Raw genomic sequence first — 20125 nt, 5'->3', positions numbered from 1 at the left:
GAAATTTTTGTTCTTAGTCTCTGTGTACATGACCTTGTACTTAAGTGCTACTGAACTTTTGTCCATTTCTCTTACTCAGCTCTGAAAGCATTGGCAGAGGCTGGGGAGGGTGCATGGGGCCAAGCCTGGTTTATGTGCCGACCACTGTGGGATTCTTAGCTAGTGCCGTATGCATCTGCTTGTGTCTGGTCCATGGGTCCCTTTATTCCCTCATACTGTACAAGTCAAACTTTGCCCATGCCTAAATGTCACTGTATTCTTCCTGTTTGGGAATCCAGTTATCCTGTGCATTGAGGATGACTCCCACTTCGGGAGGGAGTCATCTGAATTTTTATTTGAAGGGTCTCAATCATGCTTATAATGATTTCTTAAATAAAACTGATATTTTTCACACATGGATCCAACCAAGCAGATTAAATCAGCAGATTTCAGTAGGAAGCTGATATTTTACATGCCAGTATCATTAAGGAAAATGCTAAACATGGCTGATGTCAAGATAACTGAAGGAGTTCCTCAAGGGTTTATCTTCTCCAGCCCAATACTGAACTTTTCAACATTATGCATTGGTATCTCATCTTTAGCCACTACCTCACTCCCCTTAGAAATTTTCTAATTCTCATCTTTTCCAACTCAGCTAATTATTTCCCATAAGGCACTGTGTCAAGCGTTTTACTGAAGTCAATGGATATTAGTTTCACTTCATTTCTTTTCTCTAGAAAATCAGTTATCAAATAAATATATCAGGTTACTCCAGCACCATCTGCCTTTGGCATTTTGTCCATTTTCCCTTTTATCTCCCTGTCTTTAATTGCTCTTTCCTTCAAGGCTTCCTTTTAAGCTCTGGTATATTATAGAGTCAGACTGATGGAGCCATAGTTGCCAAGATCATTTTCTCCCTTCCCTACTTCAAAACAGGTACTACATTTGAGTCAGGTAGTAACCCTCCTCTGATTTGATGGATTTATTAAAAGGCCTTGGTACCAAGCCTGCAATTCCATGTGCCAGTTCAAAATCCTAGAATGAATGTTATCTCATCCCCATGACTTGAGCACATAAAGCTCTTTGAGTGCTACTTTAACCTCAGATCTGGTGTTTTCCATTTCTGTATCTCCATTCCCATTAGCCATCCTGTCTGTGCCCCCAGGTTCAACAACATTGTCCTAACTGCAAACTTATAGAAAGTATTAATTTGGCTTTTGAGTCATACCTATATCATCTTCAATCTGTACTCAAGCTGCAGTTTATAGACACACACTTCTTTCTGCATCCTCTGTTTTTATTTACATGGTTGGAAGAATCTTTAGCTATTTGTTTTTATTTCCTTGGCAAGATCTAACTCAGGGTGGCTTTTGGCAATTAAGTATGCAAGCAATTATAACAAAACACAGCTCAAGATATAGGATAAGAACAGGACAAGGTAGTCAGCAAATCTATACAATCAAATCAGTATCTTACCAATAATATGAGGGTTTCACCAGGGGCTGGGTTTTGTTTTTAGACGTAGACATAGACATAGACATAAAGGCTGGAAGGGAGTCCAGCCCCCCTGCCCAGAGGACAGGAAGTCAGCTGGGGTCATAGGATCCCAGCAAGATAAGCATCCAATTTGTTCTTGAAGGTGTTCAATGTAGGTGCTTGAACCACCTCTGATGGCAGGCTGTTCCAGACCTTGGGGCTCGGACAGTAAAGAAATGCTGCCTTATGTCCAGCCTGAAATGGTCTCACAGTAGTTTATGACCATTCAACCTCGTCATCCCTTGGGGCGCTCTGGTGAACAATTGTTCCCCCAGTTCCTGGTGAACACCCCTGATAAACTTATAGGTGGCCATCAGATCGCCCCTGAGCCTGCGCTTTTCCAGGCCCCATGGCTCTCAGCCTGTCATCATAAAGTCTGTTTTTCTGACCTCCGATCATGCGCTCTCTGGACTCTCTCAAGCTTCTCCACATCCTTTTTGAATTGTGGAGCCCAAAATTGAACGCAGTACTCCAGCTGCGGCCTCACCAAGGCCGAGTACAAGGGGAGAATGACGTCCCAGGATTTGCTTGAGAAGCATCTATGGATGCAAGCCAGCGTTTTGGTCACTTTAGTAGCCACAGCATCACATTGCAGGCTCATGTTCATCTTGTGGTCAATCATGACCCCCAAGTCTCTTTCTTCCGTAGTGCTAGCCAGTGTAGCACTGCTGAGCCTAGAAGGATGCTGCAGGTTTTTCTTCCCAAGGTGGAGAACCTTGCATTTTTTGGTGTTAAACACCATCAGGTTCTTGTCCGCCCATTTGCTGAGCCTGTCCAGGGCAGCCAGGATCACCCGCCTATCTTCTGGCGTGGATGCTTTGCCCCAAAGTTTGGTGTCATCGGCGAACTTTGCCAGTCCGCTCCTGACTCCAATGTCCACATCATTAATGAAGATGTTGAACAATATGTGTCCAAGGACGCAGCCTTGGGGGACCCCACTAAAGCTTCTTAAATACATATCAGTTGTGTTATGCCCCAGTGACTTCAGTGAGAGCAAGAGCTTATGTTTGCACAGTAGAGTATGTTAGGACAGATACATTAAAAGCCTCTGTATTCTTATACCTGATATTTGATTTTCTTTCAATTTTGTGCTTGCCTAGCTTTGATTGCCCTTCTGCGGGAAGGAGAGAGCCTAGAGGATCTGATGAAATTATCCCCAGAGGAACTGCTGCTGAGATGGGCTAACTATCACCTGGAGAATGCTGGATGCAACAAAATCAACAACTTCAGTACCGACATCAAGGTATAAAAAAATGGCAATCAATTACAGCAAAAACAGTGATCCCCAGTGTCAGTACAGCCTGCTTTACCTGGGCTTATTTACCCAAAAATGATGGCTCAGGTTCCACTTTTAAAAACACTTAAAGATAGGCTTCTTGTGAAACTTCTGAGTCAACATAACTGCTCCTTTGATTAAAAGGAATCCTGTGGATAGTGTGTGTAGAACTAATGCTGTGACAGCCTAAACAGTACATTTGGAATACTTCAAAGCCGTGGAATTGCAACTTTCAATTTTGGCTAGGCTTAAACTTTAAAGGACTTTTTCCTTAACAGGTAGATGAATTGGGGGAAAAAACAACCCCTCCCCCTCCCCCCCACTCCTTTCTGATATGCCATTGCAGAGCTGGCAGTGACCTGTAGTCAGTAAGGTCCTACTCCAGAACCCATTGAAGTCAACAGGAATCCTTCCATTCAGTTGAATGGATTAACACAGACTACATGTGACCAGTAAATGAAAAGTTTCATAATCCAGTACCACTTCCTGGGCCTATTTCTCCCATCTCCAACAGCCATTTTCATAATCCAAATCAAACATGAAAGACACTAAAAACTTGTCTGTGATTGCCAGTCAGAAATCCATATTATTTTTGTAAGATAACCTTTCCTCCTTTTGTTGCAGCAGTTTCAAGGCAGGTTTTGGCACCACTTGGCTAGCTGTAACTAAGCAGAACCTTGCCACTGGCTTTAGGACCAGCAGAGGGCCTAAAACATGAATTATAAAGATTGCATATTAAATATAAATAACCAATAATAATAGGAAGACAAAGTGAAATATTTGGAGTCTGATCCTCCATTTATCTCATGCATAAAATTTCCTTGGCACTCAATATATTTTTTTAATGCAAAAGATGTTTCTTTTTTATGTAGAAGGGCCATGGGATGAATCTTTCTCAGGTTTCTATAGGCAGGCTAGAGAGAGGAAATTCATGCAGCTTGAGGCTAAATTCTATTCCCCCCCAGGGGTGTATCTACATGTTCATTAATGCATTGTAGTTACAGCTCATTAAGTTTAGTGTTTGTATAACCAAGTACTAAATCAATGTGTAGTAACTGGTGCTACTACGCAGTAGCACCAGTACATGGCTTTTTAGTGATGCCAACTGCGCAGTAGCCTAATGCTGCTGCACCATGGCATATTAGCATGGTTTTTGCCCTGCACAGTACTGCACAGTAGAGTTGGGCACTGCTCAGGTATCTTCTCATGTTGACGCACCCAAATAGTATTTATATAGTGGTGTGTAACTGCAGTTTGTGGCACTTATGCTCAGTTTGGATTCTACTTTCACCTGTGGCAGTATGTATTCATCTTGCACACATACCTGCCAAAATTAGAAGGACCTGCTTCTCACCCAAACGGACTTTGAACCTGTACCTTCTGCTGAGAAGAGAGAGATTCAGTTTCACAATTTTTCTGGGTGAGGGGTCCCTACAACCTGTATTTCCTGGGCAAGTGCCTTAACCAGTAGCTTAATGGGCTGAAAAGTGAGAAGGTCCCCCTTGGCTCTTTGGGACATATCTGGCCTTCTGCCTATGCCTGGGTGATTCTTTTTCTCCCAGGCACGTGTGCAGGGTACCGACTGGGCATGTCTACACATGCTATTAATTCACAGCAATAAACTCTGGCACATGTAACTATCATACTGGAGTTTATTGCTCCTGGGCGTGCCATTTGAATGTGAGCCTGGGACCACAGCATGTTGAACTGGGTTGGAGCAGCCCTGGCTGGCAGGAGGCCTGGAGGAGTCGGCTTACCAGCCTGGGGCTGCTCAGACCTGGCTCAGTGTGCTGCACAGGAGCTGGCTAGGGCACAAGGGTGTTTTCGTGGAGAGCTAGCCAGTAGGCAGCCACTGCACTGAAGCACTCTCGTGCCTCAGCCAGCCACATCAGTGTCTACATGTGTGCTGCTGTGGAGTAAAAAACTCTGTGGCAGGTTAGCACTTGTATTTCCAAGTAGTAACCTGCTGCGGAGTTTATTAGTTTACTACGACCTAATAGAGCAACATGTGTAGTTGCTGAGACATTTGCTGCAGAGCTAATTAGGCAGCTTCACGGTCAACATCTCTATAGATGTGCTCTCTTTGTGCAGAAAGGATGCACAGAGCAAGTGTAGATCCACTGAATCCAACATTGTGCTTAAACTACAGAACAACCAGTTAAGCACATGGAGGTGATAGCCTACATTTTATATCATATCATTGTCAATTCTGAAAAGCAAAATGTACACATAGACATCAGTGTGGCCAAAATTTCAGCCTCTATTATTTGCTATCATCCACTTATTACATGTGTCTCTCAGAATTGCTCCTTCTATAAATATGCATGTTCTATAATGTATGCAGGCATGCAGAGAAACATTTGTGAAGAAATGGAACTAGTGTACAAGTTAGAATAAATCTTGAAAGTAAAGGTTTGGAAAATTTGGACTATTGACTTTCGAATGCTCAAATTATTAACAATTTTTCAACCTGCTTTTTAAAAAATGTCATCTGAATTTTTATTTGAAGGGTCTCAATTATGCTTATAACGATTTCTTAAACAAAATGGATATTTTCCACACATGGATCCACCCAAGCAGATTAAATCTGTGTCTTGTTTTAGCCTTTTGCTTGAAAAATGCTTGTTAATTGTTGTTTGCTTTCACGTTTATCCTTGAAAACTTTGTTTTCTCTTTTGTAACTATTTTAATATTTCTTTAAACTTTGCCTTAAACTTCTGCTTTCGCCTTTCTGTCTATTCTTTTACTAAAACTTTAGCTGACCGACTTCCAGAGCATTGTAAAGGTATATTTTTCATATCTCTTACTGAACATATTACCCTTAAATCAATTCTAGCCTTTCCCCTTCTCAGATGAAACATATACATAGTACTTTTTTTAATGCTTCCAGCTTTTCTGTATTTAGTATTTCTATTGCTTTATAAAACAACGCAGCATAAAATGTAAATGGTTAAATGTTTCCAGCTTTATTAATTTAATTATGTTGTCAAATGGTTGATGTAATACAAAGAAAGCCACCTCACCCATTGTTCATGGGAAACACTGGCATACAAAACCAAGCTTTACTTGTAACTTTTCCTCCACACTTCTGTAAGTACCTTTAATTTCTTGCTGTGTCTCAGGACTCCAGAGCTTATTACCATTTGCTGGACCAAGTTGCCCCAAAGGGAGATGAAGAAGGCATTCCAGCTATTGCTATTGACATGTCAGGATTAAGGGTAAGATCACAGAAATAAAGAATGCACACTTACATTTTAATGTGTTTTACTTACAGTAATGAGGAAACTTTGAGATGTAGTGTAATACTAGAAGAAGCAGGCCAAATTTTCCGTTGCAATGCAGTCTTGCAATCAAAAAAACAAATATACAGAATTTAAATGCTGTTTAGCTTTGATGTTTTTAATGATGATGAAATACCAGAGAACATGAGTTATCACTTAAACTTTTCCAGCCAATGAACCAGTTAGATACACTATCAATGTTCATCCTATTACATTGTCATGAAAATGTATCTGAATTCTCCTTGACTTTTCCTACATTAACCTTATGGTGTAATAGTTAGAAAATCATTGTAATATAGCAAGATACTGATTTTAGGTAAAAGCAATCTGCAAATATTGGCTTGTGATATGTACATGGAAAAGGAAAAATATGCACTGAACCAAGAATATGCTTTAATTTGTAAAGCTTTTATGTGCAAATCTAAAGTAGTTACATGTATATATGTATGTGTGTGTGTGGTATTTCAGTAGAAGTGGGCAACAAATATTTTTTGCTGACTCAGGCATTTGATATTTGTTTTGTCAACACAGGAGAAGGATGACATCCAGAGGGCAGAATGTATGTTGCAGCAGGCAGAGAAACTAGGCTGCCGGCAGTTTGTCACAGCCACAGATGTAGTCCGTGGCAACCCAAAGTTAAACTTGGCTTTCATTGCCAACCTCTTCAATAAATATCCTGCCCTCCATAAGCCAGAGAACCAGGACATTGACTGGAGTTCTATTGAAGGTAAAGCAAGTACAAAGAATATATGGCATTAGATTGAAGACTCTCGTAACTGGGACTTGGTTGGATAACTTCTATTAGTCCAACTTTTCCCAGACATGTCTTCAATGCAACAAGAGCTAAGGAAGATTTCAGGAGGGGATATGGCTGCATTACTTGCATCCAGTTTCAGATGTAGTTGACTTCCTGTTCTTTGGAAGGCTTTGTTGGACTTTTCATGTGTCTGGGGTTTGTTCTAGCATTCCCAATCATCCAACCTTAAGTGAATTGGCTATCACTTAGCACTAAATAAAACCATAACACCAGTGTAGGCTCTCCCCAAACACTTGTTCCAGGATCAAACCATTTGTGTCCTGGAAAAAACATTTAGGGTACATCGTTGTATTCAAGAAGAAAGTAGTTTTTGCACAGGCTCAGTCTGACACATCTATGAAATTGTAGTTGTGCAGTCAGCAACAGCAAAGTGTTGTTTTAAACAAAGTCTGAGGTAGCAGCTCAGTTTTGCAAGGTGCCAAGCTCTGTCACTTGAATCAACAAAATACTGTAGCACATGTTGGAAGTTAAGCATGTGAGCCATCCCACTGAAGTCAACTATTTTTGTGTTAAGCATGTGCTTAAATATTTTCCTGACTCACGACAGAATGCTCAGCTCCGTCTGAGATTTGTTTGCTAAGGATTGTAACTGAATGTCCTCAAAGGCTTGTACTAAACCTTCTCAGATAAGGTAAATTTGAATTCTTTTCAATATTTTTAAGGGAATTTGGCCCAAGTGCTAAAACATGTGTGGCATGTACAGAATCTTACCTACTGTTTAGTACTCTTAATTCACATGCCAGTTAATCTTTCATTCTGCAAATGTTTTCAGTACACTGTAGGTTTTTTTATATGTGGTTTCATTTTTGCAAAATGGTATTTCACTGTAGAGTTGAGTTTTGCAGAAGTGTTGATTGATATTGCTATCATTTTAGGTGAAACAAGGGAAGAGAGGACTTTTAGGAACTGGATGAACTCTCTGGGTGTTAATCCACGTGTAAATCATTTATACAGGTAAGAAAATTTATCTTATGTCCTTGAGATAAATAAATGTAATTTACACCTGAAGGAAAAACTTGTTCATCGAGAACATGGAAATGCATGCTCAAGTTTTATCCTTTAGGAAAATGTGATCAATTCTACTAATGTTTAAATGTGATTCTTTGCTACATCATTTATAAGCTGATGTATATTTTAATTTTTTTTTCAGTGACCTGTCAGATGCCCTGGTTATCTTCCAGCTTTATGAAAAGATTAAAGTGCCAGTAGACTGGAACAGAGTGAACAAACCACCTTATCCTAAGCTGGGTGGCAACATGAAGAAGGTACAAAAACTTGACTTGATTTTAACAATGCACAGATATCCATACCATTTCTTTTGAAGTGCTGGAACCATACATATACTCATTGATTAATGAATGACTGCATATACTTCAAAATGGAATTGAGTCCTTATTCAGCAGTTGAACAGTAAAGTCTGATATCTCTGTTACAGGAATACATTTACAAAGGGTTTATGGCCTATACTCCTTCCGCCTGTATGCAGTATTGCAACTACACTTATTTACCAATCAGTCTTGCAACATGTTGAGATGTCATTTGAATTAGCAGTATTGTAAGAGTGATGTTGTAGCTGTACCAAATACTACAGCGCGTGCTTAAAACTAAGCATCTATGAGCCATCCCACTGAAGTCAACTGGTATTGTTTTGTGCCTAGAGTTAAGCACATGCTTAAATGCTTTCCTGTGTTACTGAGTGCACATAATAATTTATATATGGCAGGGAAATATATAGGCATTTGTATGCATAACTGCATGTTGCTCTCAAGTCACAAGGAGACCTGATCAAATTGTATTTCTACTGTGTATTCCATGAATATTTCCCTTCCCTTTGTTAATAAATTCAGCTCACTAGCTCTGTAGAGATTTGAATACTATTTGAGATGTAAATATATTTCACGTTTTCAATCTACATTAAAACCCCCTGATTCTTTAAATAATTTTGCCGTATTCAGCCCACAAGTTACAATACATATTCATGATTATTCCAGCTCTCCTGATCATCTCCCTCCATATCAGTGGAATAAGTCAAAGCCTAAGGTCTGTGCTGAGCCTAGGCAGCTAATCAGACTAGTGGGGCTAAGTCCACTGGTGTCTGTAGCTAACAACACACAAGTGAGCGATGCATCACATCACATCCGGCTGTCTGGTTCATCAGCTTGACCCTCACACACAGTTAGACTGTCCTTTGGCATAAATCCAGAGAAAGGTGCAAACATACTTCTGAGTCCATCATGAAATACCTCATCTGCTCTGTCATTGTGCCTTCTAACAGAGAAGCAGATATTAAATGTTTGTGGCCTAGATGCCTCAGGACCTGGGAGAAAGTTCCCTGTTGGACATCCACTAAGTGCCCAGTTTTCTCTCAACATGACGTGTACTGGCCAAGAATATTTTCAAGCTATTAGTAAATGAGGCAAGACAGGGTACCTAAAGCACCTAAAACATTAAAATTCTGGGACTCACTTCACATTGAAAACCCCAATTATTGTCCCAGAATAGTGCTACCTTACTAGGTAAGAGAAAGAAGACAGTAGGGCTGTGCAAAATTTAACCGGCTGTTTGTTTCAACACTGTTTCGACTCATTTCAAGCTTGAAACAGCGAATTTGAAATGAAACAAAGGGCTTAAAAATAGTCTTGAAAAAACACGAGGGCAGTCGAAACATTTCGAAGTTCTGAAATGTTTCGAGTTTTGAAGCAGCCCGACTGAGTTCCCCTCCCCAGCGCTAGAATAGGGCTGAGGAAGGGAACTGAGACTGATTGCTCAGTTCCCCTCCCCAGTGCTTTGATCCATTGAGCTGGGAAAGGCAACTCAGCCCAGCTGAGCTCAGCGCTATGATGGGCTGGGGAAGGGCACTGAGCTCCATGGTAGTGCTGGGGAGGGGAACTCAGCTCAGCTGGCTGAGTTGCCTTCCCCAGCCCAAGCAATCACAGCGCTGTGGAGAGGAACTGAGCAGTCAGGCTGAGTTGCCCTCCCCAGCCCAAAGGATCGCAGCACTGGGGAGGGGAACTAAGCAATGGGGCTCAGTTCAGGCAGCAGCACTCAGCTTCCCTCCCTCATCTGGCGGGCAGATAGGGGGTCCATAACCCTGGGAGGACTGGCTTAGCCCCCACAGCCCTCCCAGGGTTGTGTGCCCCTAATCTGCCTGCTGGATGAGAGAAGTTGTTTTGAGCTTCCCCATTATAGCCTATGGGCGAAACTTGAAACAGCATCAGAACAGCGGTACTGTTTTTACAAAATGAAATGGAACAGTGGTTTCAAATCAAAATTAAATTCGAAATGAAATGCTGTCGAAACGCAAGTCGAAATGGAACGGTACTGTTTTGCACAGCAATAGAAGATAGTACAGGGGCTACCTTAGAGTGCTGCAAATTGTATTGCCTTATTTCCCAGTGTGTTTGGTGTCATTTAAGTTCTGATGAAACACTCTAGTACACTGTAGTATTTCTGTAGGGGCCAAAGCTTCCTGTAGAAGTTGTGGGCTAGATCCTGAAAGTACTCAAACCCCAATATAATACTCACACAGAAGCCCACAGGATGGTCTGCCTGTATGAATCCATTTGCCAGATCTGACTTATCCTTTACAACAGTTGCAAATAGCAATGGATTCCTTTAAAGATGTTTGTTCCTCCCCATATTTTTAAAGATACTGACTATATCTGTTACTGACAGCTTGAAAACTGCAACTATGCAGTGGAGCTGGGAAAGAATCAAGCCAAGTTTTCCCTCGTTGGAATTGCTGGGCAAGATCTCAATGAAGGAAATCGTACACTAACTCTTGCCTTGATCTGGCAGTTAATGAGAAGGTACAGTAGTCAGCCTTTACCCATACTGCTTCCGTGTTACTGAATGGGGTGTCAGCATTCATCAGGGAGGAGATAGATCAATACTATTATTACCCCTGTTGTCTATATTTCATCTTTTAATCAAGATAATATGCCTTCCTAAAACTCACGTTGTAGCAGAAACCAAATTGTGGGCTTGACACAAAGGCAACTGCTGAGGCTTTGCAGCTCCTATTATGCAGGAGAACAGACTAAGTGATCATAAATGTCCCTTCTGGTCCTGAAATTCATGAATCTGTGATTTCTTTGTAGATACTGTGGGCCTGCATCATTCACATAAGAGACTTTTTGCACCCTCTGGCCATATACAGCACACTTACAGTGGCTATAATAGTCACCTGTGCTACCCTAAAACTCCTTGACTTTGCCAGAGCAGTGTCAAGGACCCTTAGTATAATGAGACAGAGCCCTGTATAACTTAATCGACTGAAAGAGATATTACTGAGTGCGAGTTACGACTGTAGGGTTTGGCTTTGCAAGGTTTTACATGTACGATGTGGCTTCACACTTTCAAATATGAAGCAACAGACATTTTATATTTTTTGTTAAGGTATACGCTGAGTATCCTTGAAGACATAGGTGGTGGGCAGAAGGTCAATGATGAAATTATTGTCAACTGGGTAAATGAAACACTGACTGAAGCTGGGAAATGTTCAACCATCTCTAGCTTCAAGGTATGGTTTTCCTTTATATGGATGTCATGAGACCCTTATGGTTACAGGTATACTGCTGTTTTATATGGTTTCCAAGGAAGGTAATGGCATCTCCTTCCTTAGCCCACCAGTCTTGTCTATAGTCTTCTGTGTTAGAAATTATATCGTGAATTCTTACTTCATAGTACTTTTCCAAACCAGGTGTTTTTCCAGTAGCTAAAACTGTACCAGTAGCCACTGGTACAGCAGTACCTTTAGGGGTCCCTGATCCACTGAGTCCCAACCAAAGGGCCCCTCTTCAAAAACTTCACTTTTAACCCTCAGGTTGAATTTCTGGGCCACTTCCTACCTTCCTCGTAGCCTCCATCCCAGAGGCTTTACAGTCTTGTTGACGTATCTGGAGAAAATCCTAGGCCCAATTTTTATCTGACGTGAATTGGCAATGTACACTATGTAAAGAGAAGGCCTGTTGAATCCAACCTAGACTAAAAATCAAACCAAATATATGATAAACAGTGACCAGTGAACCACTAAGCCAGTGAATCTCAACCAGGTTGCTGGGGCATCCTGATGTGCTGCAAAATTAGGATGACCATACTATGGTTAAGGAAAATTGGGATGGGGTAAGGAAATCCAAGATGGGGAGCATGATCCTTTGAAGGGTGCTGCGAGGTGTGGAGAGAGAAACTGGGTGTGAAGAGATGAGTTGATAAGTTCAGGCTTAGGTCCCTGCCTGGCCCCTCTGCAAGGAGGTAAGCACTGCAATAAATCAGTTAGTTTTTTGAATGCGGTGTCTCTCAATCCACAAAAGTTATGGAGGAGTGCCTTAAATTTTAAATGGTTGAGAACCACTGCTCTGAGCAGTCATCCACTCCCCTGAGCTATGGTTTTGGCTGAGTAGAAACTCTGTCAGTCTGTGCATCTAACTTTATTTTCCCTCCTTTCAGGACCCCAAAATAAGCACAAGCATGCCAGTCCTGGATCTCATTGATGCTATTCAGCCAGGTTCTATCAAATATGACCTTCTGAAAACAGAGGACCTGGATGATGTTGAGAAGCTCAATAATGCTAAGTAAGTCTGAGCTATGCGACCACATGAAGGGTGTACCATGTGGGGGCTAACCTTTTTGGCAGGCATGACACAAATTAGCCCCATATCTACCCCAAGTGCCATTCCAACACCCATCTTCTGCCCAATCTGTTGCTCTGCTTTCTGCTTCCTGTCCTATCTGCTGTTGTGCTACCTGTCCCCTTCCTGATCTGCCATTTGCCACACACATGCGTGCTGCCCCTAGTATACCAAATCAGGCTCTCGTTGCATTGCTTTGAAGTTACTCTTATGACTCGGTTGTTAGCACTCCCTGTGTCTGCAAGTAAGAACTACCTTGGAAGCAAGAAGTACCTCGGGAAAAAGATAGAAAAAAAATGTTGCTAAAGGAAATTAAGTGAATGCTGCTATAGTTCTTGCTTTACAATCCCTTGATGAGATCATAACTACTTTCCTTCTTAAGCTCATATTTCCTCTTATTAAATTAAAAACAATTCTAAGATCAGGTAATAATGCCAGATATATAAAAATGCTTCAGCAGCCAGCTGTGAAATTAGACGGTATTCTTCCTTGTTTGCACAAAGGTGAAATGAGGAGCACAATCAGAGGAGAGGTGGGACTGTGAAGGGAATTCAACCCATAAGCACCATTTGTGAGGGTGTGAATTCTCTCCAAGTGTGAAGTACACCTTTAGGACAACAGCCTTGTAGACCTTCTCTCCTTCCATTCACAGCTGCACAGATCACCACCCATCCAAGTCATGATTCCTTTCCCAGTTATAATCACCAGCATCCCTGTGGCCACTACAGCAGTACCCCACATGGGAGGGCTAAAGTATTGCTCTGCTTTAGCTGCTTGTAATGCAAAGGAGTGGTCTGTTCTCTAATCCTGCCGCCTCCTCTGTTTCTCAGCACTTCATCTCTCTCTCCCTACTGTTCTGCTTCTTTCCCTCATGTCTGGCATTTGCTTCCCTCCACACAGGCCCTTTCTCCATCTTTCCAAATTGCAATGTTGCAAACTAAACTACATCAGAATGTAATTTAGTTTGCAATGATGCATACTCATTTCAAACCCCCAAAACTTCCATACATATAATGTGTGGTGCCAGTAAGCCACGCACAGGGAATTTTTCATCACATGTATGTCAGAACATTGTCATGTGTACAGCACCCTTAGTGAAGTCTTTGTGGTTGCATCAAACACAGTTCAGGAAAACAAATGGCTAATAGTTTTTGTCTTTATGTAGCATCAATTTAAATATTATTGTAAGTTTCCCTGTACCCCTTTGGCCATTCTTTTGTAAACCCCCTCACCACTTCTGCCTTCAGCAGGCACCTGTGGCCATCAGGACAATCACATATATACAGTGGTGGGGTAGATTTCAATTAAAAGGTCACCATTTCAATTTTGGGGGCATAGAATGCAACCTGAAGGACTAAATCCCCATCATGTATATAAGTGTCCAAAAGTAGTAGGGGCAGAATTTGGCCCTTTATTGCTAGCAAGAGTTTTCCCTCAGCAAAGATCTCCCTGGGAGATCAGGGAAGGAAGTAATAGATTTTGCATACTGTTCTAAAATGTGAGCCTATTTTGCAATATCCCACACTCCTTCCGTCAGAGGGCACTAACCTAGGATAGGGGAGACTAGACTTTTATTAGACCACAGAATGGAACTACATACATTGCTGAAGAAAACTTAAGTTTTGACAAATCAGTGTTTTTCTGATGGAAAATCATTTTGACAGAAAGTTCCTGGCCAGCTCTAGTATGCTAAACTAGAACTTGCTAAACAAATGAACACTGATCCTGCTTCTTACATTTCTCTTCATTTTCCCATCTTTATAGATATGCCATCTCAATGGCGAGAAAAATTGGAGCAAGAGTCTATGCCCTGCCAGAAGACCTGGTTGAAGTAAAACCAAAAATGGTCATGACTGTGTTTGCTTGCCTTATGGGAAAAGGAATGAAGAGAGTTTAAACCACAAAAGACTTGTAGGAATGGCTGGGATACACCCCCTGACTTCTTCAGACTGAATGCTCTTCTTCGTGTCGAGGACACATGCAGATTCTTTCTAAGGCAAGAATGCTAGACAAGATTCCAAAACATACAAAAGTTGACATATATACTCTGCAAAATAATCTAACATGTTCTGTTCTGAACAATAATGTGATTGATTTCTTTGCCCAGTTTGCCTTGCCTAGGTGTAGCTATTTCATATTTCTTAATATGCTTCCAAACAGCAGGGAATTTACTGGTAACAGTTGAGTGTCAGATGTGTTTTCTAGAGGTCACCTGGAGGTTTTGCCTTGAGAAGCATGATCAAGTCTTCAGGATTTTGAAAGGTTGCATTTGTTATGTTACTATTAATAATGCATTTGTACTTCTGATGATGTTTATCCCATGCTTTCCTTTGGTTAGCACCTTCCACTACAAAGGGAGCCAATGCAGAGTAGTGTTTATTTTTCTGGGATAGTAGAATCCTCTGAGTTGGGAAACTCTTGCGGAAAGAAAAGATAGCTAATTAAGGGTCTCACTCAAACTGTGAAGTATGAATAGTCCTTTTGACACTGGTGGGACTGCTTACAGGGTAAAGATATTACTCTTTGAGTAACAGCATCACAACCAAGGCCTCAGAAACCTTTGCAGCCCACATTGTGCAAGGTATCAACTAATTTTTATAATTTTATAATTTCATGACATGTTTTAACAATAAACATATTGCAAAACCATAGCTTCCTTCAAATGAAAACTGCAATGCAAACTAAGGAAATTCATTTGGAAACAATAATAAACAGAGATGCAAATGAAGGGAGCAAAGGGCCATACAGTGTCAACTGGATGAAGTGAACAATAACTGAATCCTGTTAACAACCTAAACAGGCTTGCTGACAATTGATGGCATGCCACAGAAACAGATGAGAAGCCAGTGGCCTGATTCAGCAAAGAAGGTGCTTAACTTAACCAAGCACATGCCTGAGTGATGTATTTAGTGCTCAGTTCCTTAACTGAGGGACATCAGCATAGCTTCATTGACTTTAGCAGCACAGCTCTGTCAGTTTTATCCCACTTGAAAATCTACCTTTATTTGTTGAGAATCAATGAAACACACTGCACTGAATCTGCTCCTTAGTGTGTGTTGCTTATTGTTGTATTCATGACATGGGTTCTACTGTAGTAAAATGCCTTAATGCAATCTTGTCAACTTATCCTGACAGTCTCTTCTTTTCCTCCATGAAATTGCCTTAATAAAGAGTAAATATACAGTGATATGGAAAGTCTCTCCAAATAAAGTATCCTATGAGCCAAACATTCAGACTCTTTCTTTCAGTGTTGCATATATGTGAACAAAGTGATAACTACAATATGCTGGCACAGTCAAAACATACAGGTTTGAAAGCAGACATATATGCTATTAGTTTACTGGCACCTCCCCTTAACTGTACTGTGACAGGAGTGCCTCTTCTGGAGTCCATCTATCGGTGACCCCATCCTCCTGTTATGGGCCAACCGCCTGCCTTCTCGCCTGCCATGCCTGGATCTTAATTAATTAATGGATGTTAATTAGTGGGAAACTGCCCATTTATTGCCGCAGTGCCAAGGAGTGCTATCTGTGGCTCCTTTTCTTCCCCTACACCGCAGCCCAAGCTTCACAGATGATACTGACATGGTTTGATCTGGGTCTTGTTGTAATTTGGCCCTCCCCTTGTCCTCCCTGGGCTTTCCACAGCCCTGTCTCATTCTGTCTCGCTCTGCACCTTCACTGGCGCTTGGGCTCTCCATGGCCCTGTCTCGCACTGCGCCTCACTGGTGCTCACTGCCCCCTCTCTCTGGGGATTCTTGCTGCCCCCTCTCTCTGGGGCTTCTCACCGCCCCCTCTCTCTGGGGCTGGGGTTCCCACGCTGCTGCAGGTCCCCTATGAGGCCTCCTCCATCCCCTAATAGCCTCACCCAAACCACCAGTTAAAACAGCAAACCCTGGGCTACAACAAAAATTCAAGCCACCTGGCTAAAACATCATTCAACCCCTACCAGGGAATACTCCATCCCATAACAGCATCAGGAGCTGCTCGTGCAGTCAGGCCTCTCCCCTTTGCTTGCTCCAGCAGAACTCCCTTACCCTTTGGCTGCCAGCAGGGAACTGCCCTCCTGGCCTCAGGCCTGGGATTTATGTGGGAGTCAGGCCCTGCAGGTGCAGCCAATTCCCTCCTTAACCGGTTATCCCAGCAACCGGCACCTGGGTTCCTGGCTCTGCTCTGAGAGTAGCAGGCATCCTAGTGTCCTGCTACATGTACTTCTTTTATTTCTTCTGTAGTGGGAATAGCCAGTTGGATGTACAATACTGATTGTGAAGCCCAGATTCTGCAGCTGTTACTCATCTCAAATATTGTAAAGCAATAACTTACCCCCAACCGTGTTCTCTTGCCCAGCTTATCTTGTGGGCCTGGATGATAAGCAGAATTTTGCAAAGGAAGGTTCTACTCAAGACAAGTAAGGGTAGTGGACTAATAGCAAAGGGATTAAGTTGGAAATGAATAGGTTGTTGCAACCCGGGTTTAAAACAGCTGCATTTAAGGCAGCTCTGATGGATCTAAGTTAAAACCTGGAAGCTGCAGCTCTTCATATAGTCATACATATGGAGGGAGATGATCAGGAAAGCTGCAGCTCTTCATACATGTAGCTTGTTGCTGGAATGAAAGGAAATCCCTATGATGCAGGGAGTATTATTTTGGATACTTCACAGGTGCTTAAATTGGAACAATGGGGTTGTGTGTTTGTAGAATCCCAGGATACAATGCTTTGTGAGGAAGGTTATAAATAAATATTACATTTCACCTCAGAGAAAGGTTGTTGTCCCTGGATCCTAGAGTTCATACGCAATGTCCCACTTCATATAGTTGTGAACTGTTTGATGAGATGTGGTAACATCTTCACCCCGGCCACTCCCCATCCCAATCCTTATGTGCACCTGTAAACTAATTGTGGCTTATTTAACTTAATTGCAATTAATTTCAAGGAAGATCCTGTTATACTGTGTGCTCTCCCAGGCCATCTACTGGCAGAAGAGCATCAAGGCAGTTTCAGAAGTGAAGTAGGTAATCAGCTGTTTTGATAGGAGTCAAAACCCAGGGCAATCAGTCCCAGGTCAAATGAAACGTCTGTTTACAGCCTAAACTTTGCACAACTTGGTCCTAAAAATATAGTACATCTTTTGAGAGATATATAGTTCCAAAGGATATTAAATTATGTTATTGTTTCCCAGAGTGATATGTTGGCAGAGCAGAACAATGCTTAAAAGCACTGACAGCCTTTGTTGTGCAATCAGCCCCTTGAAAGTGCTCTACAGCCACGTGCTGACAGAAGTACATGGCTGTAAGTGCTTTAAAAGTGCCCCATCATGCAACAAATTAACCACTGTTATGTGATGGTTCAGATGAAGGTACTCCAAAGCAGAGTACCTTCATTAACTTTTGTCTGATCAGGGCTGGGCTGATGGAGGGCTCCAATCCACCCACTCGCACTCCAATGTAGGCTGGGCAAACCCCAGCCCAAGCTCTGTCTCCTCCCTTCTCCCCCTCCCATCATGCAGACAGCACTGGAGCTGGCATGCAGAGGGGGCAGGGGAGAGGGGACTAGGGGAGAGAAGCTGCAGACATGCAGCTCCTCCTGGATTGGCTCCAAAGTGGAGCTTAATCCTTCACCCTCCCAACCCAACAGCAAATGTATGTTGGGTCAGGAGGGTTACTGAAACTCATGGCACTTTCTGTGAATCACCATGAGTTACAGTGGAGAGAGGCACATCTGTCAGCACCCATTATGAATAGTTTTGGAATGATTGGTGTGTTTGGTGATATGAAAAATCATGCTTACCTCAGCCCCATGTTTCTTTTGCGCATTAAATGCACATTTCTTGCCCCTCTCCTAGACATGGGACCCATCATTCCCACACAAAGGACCAAGAAGCGGTCTTATTTCCCTTATTCTCCTTAATTTAGCAGATAGTAAACAGGAAGTAGATCCATTGATGGGAAAATGTGATTTTTTAAATCTAAAAGACCTTTCTTTTTCTTTTGACCTCTGCATTTATTTTTTGCAAAGTTTAGGCTGTATGAAGGGGGGAAATAGTGAGTGATGGAAGATTAGGTGACAGCAGGCAGCTGACTGTTTATTTCCAAATGTAGGGATTTGCTGGGCCTTTAGGAAGGCACAGAATATTTGTAAAGAAGCAATATTTAGTGGGTGCCACTGGAATACATTTGCTAAAGTAACTCTTAAATGAAGATTGGAGATTGTCCAGGGCTTTGAATGAACAGCGTGTTTAAATAGTCTTGTGTGGGAAGAGCACTCAGGTAAAGGAAGCCCCATTCTGGGCATTCCGTCAAAGTTAAACCACCCTTCCACAAATATAGCATGTCCATAGCAGTATGGGAAAAAGCTAGACTCAGGTGGGATATGGGTTGGTGGACTGAAGACACAAACAAAGGAGGAGAAGAAGAGGCATTTATTCACCCTGGACATCAAGTAGGTGGAAACACTTAATGTGCAGCACTGTTAAGTAAGATACCTAATCCCCAAAGAGGACAGGATTTTAGACTAGCTCATTTGTTTAGCATTTCTTCTAGGCCAGCTCCAGGTGGTTAGTGTTCTGTAATAGCTAGATCCTGGCAGCCAAAATAACTTAGAGGTTAGTTTTAGATTCCCCACTTATCACACTTTCTTCTCCCCTATCTCAGGGGCAGGCAATAATTTTGCGTGGAGGACCACTTATCCAGTTTTGGCAAGCCATCGAGGGCTGCATGGGTAGCCCCATCCTTTGATAGGTGCCCTGTCCCCTGGCCGCCATCTTGGGACCGGAAGTCCCGTGCCCTAACCCCTGACCTTTGCCACCAGAAGTCCCTCCCCTTGCCCCCAGAAGTACTCCTTTCAGCAAGGGTTTTTGCAGTCTCTGAACCATAAAAAATACCAAATTATGTTCTAAAAATCAAACATGTAGTACAATGTTCATTATTTTCATTTTAAAAAATATTTTTGTCCTGTTTGTGTACTGTACATAGGAGGTGATATTATAATAGCTTAAAATGAAGACTTATTCTTGTATATTGTGGGAATTCTGGGTGGGAAGTTGGGTATAGGTTTGTCGGTATGCGGGATGCGCGCGCACGCGCGCGTGTGTGTGATTTGTGGGGATGAATAGGTATGGGAGTGTGGGGGGGGTGTGGCTTTGTAGGGGTGGGGGGATATGGATTTTGTGCCCCCGCTTACTGCCACTTGTCCCCCGTCTGCCACTGATGCCCTTCTCCTGCTGCTTCCTTCCCTACCCCCCGCCCCCTGACTGCTCCAGCACCACATCCCAGATGCTCCTGCAGTCCTGGCACTGCAGCTGTGAGCCTCATGATGCCAGAGCACAGTGGGCAGGCAGGTGGAGAAATAGCTGTGGTATGTGGGGTGAAGGGGCAGTGAACAGGTGTGTGAAGCAGAGTGACATCTGGGCAGGAGTGTGGGGCTCATGCTGGTACACTGGGGCCAAGGTAGGTGGGGCCCAGAGTGGGGTAGCAAGAACATGGGGTTGGGTTGCCAGGGCCTCTATGGAGCCAGGCTGTGCTACTTAAGCAGGGAGAGGAGAGAGCCAGCCCAGCTCCACAGAGCCCTTGGTAGCCTAGCCTAGCGACATTCCTGCCGCTCCACTCTG

At 42.6% G+C, this 20125-nt stretch overlaps 1 protein-coding gene across 2 annotated transcripts in view; it reads left to right on the top strand.

The window, feature by feature from the left end:
• Positions 1–15742, top strand: part of LCP1 (lymphocyte cytosolic protein 1) — an 83597-nt gene extending 67855 nt beyond the window's left edge. For both annotated transcript variants that reach the window (XM_090025697.1, XM_090025687.1), the window contains exons 8-16: positions 2616–2758; positions 5914–6009; positions 6604–6799; positions 7765–7843; positions 8040–8154; positions 10565–10698; positions 11288–11411; positions 12338–12462; positions 14284–15742. In XM_090025697.1, coding sequence (XP_089881823.1) covers positions 2616–2758; positions 5914–6009; positions 6604–6799; positions 7765–7843; positions 8040–8154; positions 10565–10698; positions 11288–11411; positions 12338–12462; positions 14284–14416 — 1145 coding nt within the window. In that variant the 3' untranslated portion in view covers positions 14417–15742. The remainder of the gene's footprint in view (positions 1–2615; positions 2759–5913; positions 6010–6603; positions 6800–7764; positions 7844–8039; positions 8155–10564; positions 10699–11287; positions 11412–12337; positions 12463–14283) is intronic.
• The last annotated feature ends 4383 nt before the right edge of the window (positions 15743–20125 follow it).

The sequence above is a fragment of the Crocodylus siamensis genome, chromosome 1, assembly GCF_052110815.1.
Source record: "Crocodylus siamensis isolate JL-2025a chromosome 1, ASM5211081v1, whole genome shotgun sequence".
Classification (NCBI taxonomy): Eukaryota; Metazoa; Chordata; order Crocodylia; family Crocodylidae; genus Crocodylus; species Crocodylus siamensis.
Note: the sequence above shows the minus strand (reverse complement) of the source record. Positions and strands in the feature narration are given on the sequence as shown.